The sequence below is a fragment of the Sinocyclocheilus rhinocerous genome, unplaced genomic scaffold (assembly GCF_001515625.1).
Source record: "Sinocyclocheilus rhinocerous isolate Xijiao unplaced genomic scaffold, SAMN03320098_v1.1 scaffold592, whole genome shotgun sequence".
In the NCBI taxonomy this organism is placed as follows: domain Eukaryota; kingdom Metazoa; phylum Chordata; class Actinopteri; order Cypriniformes; family Cyprinidae; genus Sinocyclocheilus; species Sinocyclocheilus rhinocerous.
Genome location: NW_015642562.1, coordinates 582,325 through 594,817, shown reverse-complemented (window position 1 = coordinate 594,817; position 12,493 = coordinate 582,325). Strand labels below are relative to the sequence as shown.

Here is a 12,493-nt window from a genome sequence, read left to right as displayed (position 1 = left end):
CACACACACACACACACACACACATCACATCACATCACAACACACACACATCCCACCGCACGCACGCACACATCACATCAACCACATCACCCCCACTCACATCACATCACATCACATCACATCACATCACATCACACACACACACACACACATCACATCACATCACAACACACACACATCCCACCGCACGCACGCACACATCACATCACATCACACACACACACTCACATCACATCACATCACATCACATCACATCACATCACATCACATCACATCACATCACATCACATCACATCACATCACATCACATCACATCACATCACATCACATCACATCACATCACATCACATCACACACACTTTCACTGCATTAAAGCGTAACGGTTTGTTCTGTCACAGGTTTCTGCCGCAGATTCGCGACACTCGCCGTGAGTTTGTCCGGATCGGAGACGATCTCGATGCCGCCGTGGTGAAAAGCGCTCAGGTGAGCCGACACAAACCCGCTGACGCTGAGCGAGCGACTCACCTGCTGCTCGCCACGCGCAAATGCTACCAACACTTCGCCCTGGACTACTGCCTGCAGGTACTTCATTACTTATATTCTACATTTTCATACCATATGTGACCCTGGAGCATAAAACCAGTCATAAGGGTCCATTTTTCTAAATTGAGATTTATACATCATCTGAAAACTGAATAATCTTTCCATTGATGTATGGTTTGTTATGATAGGACAATATTTGGCTGAGATACAACTATTTGAAAATCTGGAATCTGAGGGTGCAAAAAAATCTAAATATTGAGAAAATCATCTTTAAAGTTGTCCAAATGATGTTCTTAGCAATGCATATTACTAATCAAAAATTAAGTTTTGATATATTTACGGTAGGAAATTTACAAAATATCTTCATGGAACATGATCTTTACTTAATATCCTAATGATTTTTGGCATAAAAGAAAAATTGATAATTTTGACCCATACAATGTATTTTTGGCTATTGCTACAAATATACCCCAGCGACTTAAGACTGCTTTTGTGCTCCAGGGTCACATTTGGTTTTTCCCTAAAGTCCATATGAGTGTTATTTTAGCATCATTGAGAGACTATCATAGTTTTTATTATTTTGAATTAAGTTTTATTTTTATATTTTCTGTTTTCATTTTAATTGTAGTTACAATTTGGTTAGTTAGCTGTGTTTAAATCATTTGTATTAGTTTTTTTTATATTTTATTAAACATGCTTATATAGTTTTTATTCATTTTTATTTAAGTTTGAGTTATTTTAGCACATCAACTTAAACTAAAAATTTGAAATTTTGCCTTGCAACTAGATGAGAAAAATAAATGTAAGGTTTATAATAATAAAATAAATAATAAAGTATTTTTTATTTTTGTATTTTCTGATTTCAATTTATTTTATATCATGTTTTAGTTGGTTGTTTTTGCTATTGCTATCAGTTAAAAAAAAATAAATATATGTCTATAGTTTTGTTTTTTTGTTTCAGTTTAGTACATCATCTTAAACTAAACTAAAACATGAGAAATGTTAATGTTGCCTTGGCAATTAGATGGAAATAAACAAGTTTAAGGTTTTATAATAACAATAAATGAGTTTTTATGTTTTCCATTTTTATATTAATTTTAGTAAAAATGTTAGTAATTTAGCTTTGTGGGTTTGCCATTTTTTTGTTTTTTTAAAATATGTTTTTATAGATTTTTTTTCAGCTTTAGTTTTAGTTATTTGAGTATATCAAGTTAAACTAAATGAAATTTATTTTTTATGTTTTTTTTTTTTCAAGTAACAAAAATGTTTTTTTTTTATAGATGTTTTTAGTTTTAGTAATAGTTAACTATAATCACTCTGTTGCACATAATTTTAGTCATCAAAACCATTTTAATTTAGTTTTTATGATCATTTTCTGACCTGTAGAACTAAACTGTTGTTGTTGTTACTGTACTTTTAAGACAAATTCTTGTCAAATTCAGGGCAGGTCACTAAATACTGAATGATTTGTGAATGTGGGCGGTCTTATGATAATAAGCTCATGATTGTGATGTCATAGTCATGTCATTTTGGCATCAGAATGTTCTGGGTGACAGTTCTGTTACAGAATGTCACATAGTTCATACTGCTGCGGAATGGTTATCTTTATTAATATCTTAATATATTATTATATCTTATATTAATCATTTGCACACACGAGCATTAGCCGGCTCCGCTCCTCCCGACCGCAGACGCAGGTTTACAAGCCACATTTCCTGCGTTTTTCAACCAATTTCTTGACTTTTCCCCACTCATGAACAACACATTTTCGTACACGATAAAAGCTCCTTGTGGTTTCTCGGTTTGGCCAATTTGAGCATCCATAAACAACTCAAAACACAGGCATTTTGAGTTTCTGCTAGTGATTCCTACGGAGAAAAATCACTTCCTGCCCTCCAGCTGCATTTCGCACGTCATCAGTGACGTCATGTGCAAACAACCTATGAAAGTCAGTAGGTTTGTTCTGCTCTTGGCAGAAGAGTGAAGATTTATCAGTACATCATAATGTCAGCACCTGCAGGAATGAAGCTGATTGGCTGCTTCTTGTTGCTTGTTTTGACTCAGATCCTGTTTACTGTGGACTGACATCCTGAACTCTGATTCCAGACACAGCACATGTTACACATCACTCAAATATCACCTCATACGATCAGCTCGAATTTTTCTTTTAAGTCTTGACGTTACTCTGATCATGTCATTATGAATCACGAACATCATATTTCACTGCAAAATAAAAATATTTTTTTAAAGTTAATGTTTTTTCCCAATATTTATTTTGCAGGTTTTTATTATTATTATTATTATTTTATTTATGTATTTATTCATTTATCGGGGAGAAATAAGCCAGAGGAATTTATCCTAGAACAAAATAAAAAGGAAAAATATTTTTCATATTTTGTTTTTATTTTTAAATTAATTTTATAATGTATGTATTTTTTTATTTAATTTTTTTATTTAGTTATATATTTTATTATTTTACTGGTTGAAAAAAAAGAAGGAATATTTTGTATTTATATATTTTCTTTTTTAAAATGTTTGTTTGTTTATTTTTATTTATGTATTTTATTATTTGATACTATTTGGGAAATCTGGGTGAAAATGACCCACACAGAGAAATTTCTCCAGAACAAAATAAAAATAAAATGCATTAATTAATTAATTCATTCATTCTATTTGTTTTGTAGGGAGAAATAAAATATTTAGTATTTATTTAATTCATTTTTAAACATTTTATTAGAGAGAAATTCACCCAGAGAAATTTCCCAAGAGCAAAATAATAAAAAAAAATATAAAAAAATGTATTTGCTATTTCTATCTTATTAATTTCATGATTTTATCAGCGAGAAATTTTCACCAGAACCAATTTCACCAGAGAGAAATTTATTGTTTTTCTCCTTTTCTTGCAGTTGAATAATTTCAAGGTCCAACAGAAGCTGGATATTCTGAATTCGGTGAGCTGTTAATCAGAAAGCCGGGTTTGTAAATACAATAACATCTTGTAAACTGACTAAAATCATCTTTTTTTCCCCTCATGCAGGTCTTCTCGTATTTTCACGCTCAGTACACGTTTTTCCACCAGGGATTCGATTTGCTGAGAGATCTAGAACCGAGCATGAAGACGATGGCCTCACAGGTCACACATACACACATCAGATATTCATATGGACACAAGATAAACACTTTACATGTTTTATGGATACTGGAGTTAAACATGAGTAATATCTTTGCTCAGCTCTCTCAGCTGGCGTCTGACTGCACTGCCAAGAGGAAAGACCTGGAGAACACACACCTGCTCGTCCAGCAGAGAGTGAGAGAATAACACTCGCTATAAAACACTGATGAGCACAGCAAAAACAAATCTGCACTTCAGTCCAAGTCTGTAGTTTTGAGCTCTATTTTATGATTTTATATAAATAGATTTAGCTTGAAAAACAGACTAAAATATTAATAACATCATCTTACTTCAATGAAATGCTCTCAAAAACTAAAATATGAACACCACATACTGCAAAACATTATTTTCCTACTCTGCATTTTTGTCTTGTTTTCAATTACAAATGTTTAAAAAATGTTTCAGTGGAGATGCATTTGCTTGAGAAGCAATGAAGTGCATTTATGCTTAAGACAAGAAAAAAACATCTTTCAGTGGGGCAAGAAGAATAAACTTGATTCAAAGAAAAAACAAGATTATTTTTATGGCCCCACTGACAGATTTGTTTTTCTTGTTTTAAGCATAAACTCTTATCAGTATACAAGACTTTAATGTCTTGAATCAGCTTCTCAAGTAATTATCAAGTATCTTTTTATGAATATTTTTAATTGGTTTAGATATTTGTAATAGAAAAAAAGATCAAAATACTTTTTTTTTTTAACTTATCTTATTTTTATTAAATTGTAACTTTTTTACATTTCTCAAGTTTAACTTTAAGTACTAAAATAACTACATAAAAGTGTAAATGTTAAATTTAATATAAAAAAACCCCCACAACAAAATGACTACAATTTGAGTAAAATTAAAGTGAAAAGTGAAAATATAAAAATCCAATTCAGAATATTAACAAAAATATAAAAGTAAATGAATGATCCTAAATTAATAGTGTTTATAACTTACTTTTCAAATGCATGTATGTCAACAGGATGTTTTTAAGATTGTCTGTTTAATCATAGTGAGTTTTGGTAGTTAATCTGTGCATTTGTTAACGTTAGGACGCGTCGGGAGAAGCGGTTATTGTCTGTAACCCGTCTGACGGAGGAACGATTCAGGGTTACCTGTTCAAACGCTCGCGCAAGAAGAACAAGACATGGAAGAGGTGAGAGATACTATCACTGAGATGCTGTTAGAGCTTTTATTAATATTTTGAATTTGTTCATTTTATTTTTAAATATAATTTTATTTAATGTTGTAATAATTTGTCTTTAATTTTGTTTTTAATAATTGTGTGTTGTATCATTTTGATTAGTTTTTTTTATTCATTTTTTATTTCAGTGTTAATTATTGTAGCTCATCAAGTTAAATATGAAAATGAGAAAAATTGCCTTGGCAACCAGCTGAAATGAAATAAGTTAAAAATTTTGAATAATTGATTTCAGTTATCGTTTATTTTATTTTAAGTAACAAAAATGATTCATTGATTTTAGTTTGTTAACGCTCATAACCCTGAAGAGACAGAGATCTGTTTACATTAACATAATGTCAAGTGCTGAAAAAATGATATATTTTTAACAATGGTTTCCATCTCGCAGGTGCTGGTTTTACTCTGAAAATAATCAGTTAATCTACTCAAAATCACACAAGGTATACACACACACACAAACACACACGCACACACACTCTCTCACACACACACACACACACACACACTCACACACACACATGCACACTCTCACACACACATGCACACGCACAGACGCACACACACACACACGCGCACACACACGCACGCACACAAACACACACACAAGCACGCGCACTATACCAGTTTTACAAATGAGGACGTCCCCAAAGGGAGGTTTTTGGAGATTTTGTCAGGTTTAGCTCACTTTTCGGTACAAATTTGTCTCCAAAATATGGTTAAGTAGGTACATGCACACGTGCACACACACAAACACAAACACACACTCGCACATGCACACACACACACTCACACGCGCGCACAAACACACGCGCACACACACACGCACACACAAACACGCGCACACACACACACACACACACACTCGCACACACACAAACACGCGCACACAAACACACTCACACACTCGCACACACACAAACACGCGCACACAAACACACTCACACACTCGCACACACACAAACACGCGCACACAAACACACTCACACACTCGCACACACACAAACACGCGCACACAAACACACTCACACACTCGCACACACACAAACACGCGCACACAAACACACTCACACACTCGCACACACACAAACACGCGCACACAAACACACTCACACACTCGCACACACACAAACACGCGCACACAAACACACTCACACACTCGCACACACACAAACACGCGCACACAAACACACTCACACACTCGCACACACACAAACACAAACACGCACACACAAACACACACACACGCACGCACACACACGCGAACGTACACGCACACACACACACACACACACACAAACACGCGCACACAAACACACGCGCACACACACACGCACACACACGCGAACGTACACACACACGCACACACATGCGTGTGTGTGTGTGCGTGTGCGTGCGCGTGTGTGTGCGTGTGCGTGCGCGTGTGTGTGCGTGTGCGTGCGCGTGTGTGTGCGTGTGCGTGCGCGTGTGTGTGCGTGTGCGTGCGCGTGTGTGTGCGTGTGCGTGCGCGTGTGTGTGCGTGTGCGTGCGCGTGTGTGTGTGTGTGTGTGTGTGTGTGTGTTTCAGGAGCCGCCAGTGGTTCTGTTCGATGATCTGCGTCTGTGTGCTGTGAAATCTCTGGATGTGATCGACCGCCGTTTCTGTTTTGAGCTGCTGTCAGTGCAGAAGTAAGACGATGAAACACACACACATCAGTGTGGCTCTAAAATCTGTCAAATGTGTGTTAAAATGTGCTAAACTGATTCGTAGCTGAAAGCATTATTTTCCAGTCCAGTCTTCTAGTTGAATGATGGCTGTTTATACAGAAACAGATTTGGTTTTCATTAATAGGCTGTCAGGTGTGTGTGTGTGTGTGTGTGTGTGTTAGTAATCATGTGTTTGTGTACACAGGTGTTGTGTGTTACAGGCTGATTCGGAGGAGCTGAAGGTGGCGTGGATTAACGCTGTTCAGGGCTGTATAGACATGGCGTACCGTGATCAAGTAACAGAACAAAACACTCAGGTACAACACACACATTTGTAAACATGTACTTGAGTTTTTTTTAATATATATATATATCTCTATGATTTATATATTTATATAATATTTATATATATTCATCGGTCAAAAGGTTTGTTATTTGCATATTGTGTGTGTTTAGGTGAAGGAGCACTCCGCCCCCGCGCCCGCTCCGGACCCGCCCCCTCACCCCCCCGCTCTGGGCGTGGCTCTCCGTGGCAACGGTAACCAGCGCTGCTGTGACTGCGGGGAGGCGGAGCCTCGCTGGGCCAGCGTTAACCTGGGCATCACCATGTGCATCGAGTGCTCGGGGATCCACAGGTGATGTCTGAGCATCTGCTGGGCTTAAATGATGCACCATCTAGTGTATGAGTTATATAAGGTTATTTTGTCATCCAACTTCAGATTCTAGATGCTCTTTAGTATGTAATTAAAGCTGACAGTTGAGTGCATGAAGTCTTGTTTTTTTGGTTAATTAAGTGCATCATTTAGGCATTTAAAGTGCACTTTTTCACAATTTATACTAAAAATGGCATAGAATAGCACATAAGTGCGCGAATTGGGACACACCTGAATGTTAAAGTCCAGCCAGGGTGATTATAGTTAACTAAAACCATAAAAACAGTTTCTGTTACTTGAAATAAAATAAACAATAAATAAAATAATATTTATTTTAACTTATTTTATTTCAGCTAGTTGCCAGGAAAGCATTTCTAATTTTCATTCAGTTTTACTTGATGTACTAAAATAACTAAAACCAAAATGAAAATGAATAAAAACTGTATAGACATATTTAATAAAAATGTCAAAAACATACAACTGAATTACTAAAACATAAAATAATTAAAATGACAATGGAAAATATACATGTATACTTAAAAACAAAACAAAAAGAATAAACACTAACAAAAATATTAAAACCTTAAATTGTAAATGAAATTGAAAATATAAAAATAAAAACGAATTCAAAATATTAATAAAACTATAATGATATCTCAGTGGTACTGGGAAGTTTATTTTCCAATTTCATAGACTTTCACTGTTTTTCATTTTATTGTGTAACGATATAAAATTAAATATAAAATGGATATTTTTGCTGTGTATAACAGGACACAACATTCACAACTCAGAAAGTCTGTAAACACAGATAATCTGTAGTTTTATTAGTAGCATTCCTCATGAACACTGATGTTGAATGGGTTTATTTGTTTAAATGTGAGGTTGCTGGTTTGTGTCGACAGGAGTCTCGGCGTACATCTGTCCAAAGTTCGATCGCTCACTCTTGATTCCTGGGATCCGGAACAGTTAAAGGTTTGTCATTCGGTCTGAACGGCCTGATTTCATTTTTATTAAAGGTCCCATGACATGCTGCTTTTTAGATGCTTTTATATAGGCCTTATCTCTCGAGGAAAAAAAAATATTGCGCTCGCCTCGCACGGTAGTAGCTCATTTTCTCATGGGCGGGCAAAGCAGAGAAAGGGGAGGTAACCTTTCCCCGTATGACGACATAAAGGGAAGATTCCAGATTGGGCCATCTGAGCTTTCATTTTCTCAAAGGCGCTCGGATACCCAGGGCTCGGTTTACACCTATCGCCATTTCTAGCCACTGGGGGACCATAGGCAGGCTAGGGGAACTCATATTAATGTTAAAAAACCTCATAAAGTGAAATTTTCATGCCATGGGACCTTTAACATCATTTGAGCTCTTTTATCAAAATCTCTGATATAAACCATCACTCCAAAACCTAGTTACAGCAACTAGTGCCATTGGTTGATCTGTGTTTATAACTCCGCCCCCACAGCTGCTGTGCGTTCTGGGTAATGAAGTCATTAATGGCATTTATGAGCGTAACCCAGCAGATGGAGTGCAGAAGCCCAGCGCAGACAGTCCACGGTACGAAACAGGAAGGGTCTGTTTCTCACATGTACTGTATGTTGTTATATATTAAGAATGTATAAATGAGCATGTTCACTGTCTCTCTCAGGCAGGATAAAGAACAGTGGATCCGGTTTAAGTATGTGGAGAAAAGATTTGTGACACGTGATCCTGATGGTCCTGATGCTGGTGAGTGTTGTTTATCTTTAATAATCTATAATAGTCTTTTAATATTCTTTTAAATATAAAACATCTCATATGCTTTCGATAAATAATTATTTTATTATTAAAATAATAGTTTTAATTTAAAATTATTATTTTAATTGTTAATTATTTTTGTATAATTAAAAAGTATTTTATTAATTAAAGTAATGTTTAAAATGAAAAAAAAAAATATATATATAGTTAGATAATATAATTGCTTTAAATAAATTATATAATTATTTTAATTTAAATAATCTTTTACAATTAAAATACTGCATTTATTTAAAATAATCTAAAATTATTTCAATTATTAATATTTTTTATATTTAAAATTATTTTAATTAAATAATAAACATATTGTAATTGTTAATTAAAATATTGTTAAAATAAAATATAATTTAAAAATACATTTATATAATTAACATGCTTCTATTGCCTTCATTTGTAAGTCGCTTTGGATAAAAGCATCTGCTAAATGACTTAATGTAAATATACAATTATATAACAAAATGAATTTAATTCATTAAAATAATACAATTATTTTAATTTAAAATAATTGTAATAAAATAATATTATTGTTTTAATTCCATCCATTCGTTCTCCAAACCGTTTATCTTCTGTACTAGGGTCACGGGATGCGGCCTCAGGCTAATTATTAATTAATTACATTAAATAATGTAATTAATAAGTTAATTCTAAAAAATGTTTATATGAAATATAATATTTTAGTATTATTGCATTCAATCACATTAAACATTAAATTAAATAACAGTTCATTTAAAATTATTTTTATTATAATAAGTATTTGAATTAATTGTCATAGAAACAGTAAAGCTACGGGCCGGTGAGAGGCTGTATCAGGCGTCGCTAAGTGGTGATCTTGTTACCATGGCGACGGCGCTGGCCGAGGGGGCGGAAGTGAACTGGAGTAACCCTGAGCGGGAGGGACGGACGGCTCTGATTGGTTCAGCCATCGGGGTGAGTGACAGCCGAGAGTGCGAGCGCTGTTTAAAGTGTGCTAATGCGAGGGTGTTTCTAATGCAGCTCTATGGGAGGAACGGTAAATTTGACATCGTTTTCTCTTCCGACTGCAGTTATCAGCCTCTCTCAATTGTTTTCCTTTTATTGAAAGTCATGGAAACACTATCTATTTGAGCAAATGGGAATGCAAAAATATATTTGTGGTTCTCTCCCATTCACTGCTCTCGAAGTTAACCCAACTATGATGACTTCCGCTGCCGAGAAACCCGGAAATGTGAAAAAGGTCCATTAGCATAGACACAGGCCTGAGTGAGAAGCAGCAGTCCGCCATTACTGTTTTCTTGCTGTAGCTGCTGGAAATATACAATGTCAGCGATACCACTTTTTCCCGTACTTGGCCGATACCGATACTTTTATTTTTGATACTTGCCGATACCGAGTCCCGATACCGGTATTTTCATTGCATTTGTAAATTTTTTAAATGTTGGCTTCAGAAACCAAAAGAATATGTATAATGTTAGTTGGCTTAGGCCTACTTCATTTATCAAATAGATATATCCTTCAGTTATTTTCACACTTAATTATGCCCGTTAAAATGTATTTTTCACGTTTTTGTTACTTTCACTGTTCATTTTTTTGCTCTTTGGTACATCATCTTTAATTTAATAGCATTAGAGCTGCTCCATTGCAGGCTCAGTTCTGTAATCACACGTTTTGCTGTAATAATGCAGAGAACCACTCGTTATAAATCTCCGAATTGTGATGAACATATTTTCAGAAATACAAGTCGCATTTTTTCCGTCTGAAATGTGCTCCGATTTTTTTTTTTTTATTCCAAAGCAACTCATATAATGCAGAAACACTCATGAAGCAAGCAAAACATGACCATAAAGTTGGGTATGCTTAAGGTTGAAAATAAGTGTTGTTTATAGTGAGTGTCCCTATAAATTAGTTTTTATATTTACGCTTTAGTTTTAATCCAAAGGATGCGTGTGCTAAGTGAGCGAACATCAATAAAGATCACGCAACAGAAGTGCGCTCTCTCGCTTTCCTTTCCGCTAAGTAACTTGTACATTGGTTTACTACAAACTACAAACAGTGATTTCTGTGAGAAAGGGCTATTCGCTCGACAAGCTCGCGCACTCAGCTCGCTCACATCAGCTATACAAGCCTTAATACTGGATGTTTAACATTATATTAATTGCAGACATAAACTTCGTAGACTTTCTTAATCTCTAAAACCCCATTCTGCTGTCTGTTGTTCTGTTGTCTGTGTTTCTTTGTCTGAATATGGCACTTATCACATGCTGTGTGTTATCGGCGTTTGGTATCGGGTTATTTTAACAAGTACGAGTACGAGTATCTCAGTATCGTGCATCCCTAATTACAAGTGTTGTGTTTTGGGATGCACCAACGAACATAGGAGTCTCCATAGACTCCCTCCCTCTGAGCCGCTGAGGACACTGTGGTTAAATTTAATTTTTAAAAGGAAATATCCTGGAAAAAATATGTAAAGTCCCCTATATGTTTAGAGATCAATACCAATGCTTTGTGCGCGAACATCAGCTCCAGACAAAGTAAGCATCACGTGTTTGTTTTCCAAATTGTCTTTCTAGTAAAATTGAAAAAGGAGTACTTTTACTGGAGTAATATTTTATTATACGTATCTGTACTTTTACTCAAGTACTTGATTTGTGTACTTCGTCCACCACTGCTTTCTGAAAGAGCTTCTCAGCACTCTGTGAGGATAATGTTGCTAAAGTTATGCCTGTTTTCACTGATGCTGCTTCACCTGCTTCCAGAATGATCGTAAATAGGAATGTGGGAGTTAAAAATTGCATATGAAAGCAATGTGAAGTTTTGGCTCATACCCTAAAAGTGGCAATTTTAACAAGCTATAAAAAATGATCTGTGGGGTATTTTCAGCTAAAACTTCACATACACACTGGGGACATCAGAGACTTATTTTACATCTTGTTAAAAGGGGCATAATAGGTCACAATTAATGTATGTGATTAGCGTCTTCAGTGACGGTATGTGTGTGTTTTCTCTGGCAGGGCTCGCTGTCGGCGTGCGAGTTTTTGCTGCAGAACGGCGCGAATGTGAATCACAGGGATCAGCACGGACAGGGAGCTCTGCACGCTGCCGCCACCTACGGACACACAGGGTACGTCACCACCTGGATTGTCAGAGCGACTTAGGGATGTAACAGTTCACTCAACTCACGATTCGATTTACGATTTTGATTGCACGATTCGATTTTCTCCCGATTTTTTATTTTTTTTATTTTTTTTTACAAAATGAGATTGAAGACATTATACAGTAAATATAAAAGGTGTCGTTTTATTAGGCTATTGCTGAACATTTCTTTGTGAAATTGAAATATAACAAAACTAAATTGAAATCTTAAAACAAACCCCAAATCAAATAAGTAAGTTACACAAATAAAACAAATCTCTTCATATAAACAAACTAAAGCTTTGTCTGCGCAGTGTTTCCTGGGTTACCGCTGTAAACAAAGCAGCGCTGCGCTTATGA

The 12,493-nt window shown here is 35.4% G+C and overlaps 1 protein-coding gene across 2 annotated transcripts in view; it reads left to right on the top strand.

Moving 5' to 3' along the window:
* Positions 1-12,493, top strand: part of LOC107756215 (arf-GAP with coiled-coil, ANK repeat and PH domain-containing protein 3) — an 18,318-nt gene that overhangs the window by 3,192 nt on the left and 2,633 nt on the right. For both annotated transcript variants that reach the window (XM_016573251.1, XM_016573252.1), the window contains 14 exons: positions 399-582; positions 3,450-3,494; positions 3,581-3,676; positions 3,776-3,850; positions 4,750-4,853; positions 5,287-5,338; positions 6,462-6,562; positions 6,786-6,897; positions 7,037-7,215; positions 8,136-8,205; positions 8,697-8,788; positions 8,880-8,959; positions 9,798-9,952; positions 12,013-12,122. In XM_016573251.1, coding sequence (XP_016428737.1) covers positions 399-582; positions 3,450-3,494; positions 3,581-3,676; positions 3,776-3,850; positions 4,750-4,853; positions 5,287-5,338; positions 6,462-6,562; positions 6,786-6,897; positions 7,037-7,215; positions 8,136-8,205; positions 8,697-8,788; positions 8,880-8,959; positions 9,798-9,952; positions 12,013-12,122 — 1,455 coding nt within the window. The remainder of the gene's footprint in view (positions 1-398; positions 583-3,449; positions 3,495-3,580; positions 3,677-3,775; positions 3,851-4,749; positions 4,854-5,286; positions 5,339-6,461; positions 6,563-6,785; positions 6,898-7,036; positions 7,216-8,135; positions 8,206-8,696; positions 8,789-8,879; positions 8,960-9,797; positions 9,953-12,012; positions 12,123-12,493) is intronic.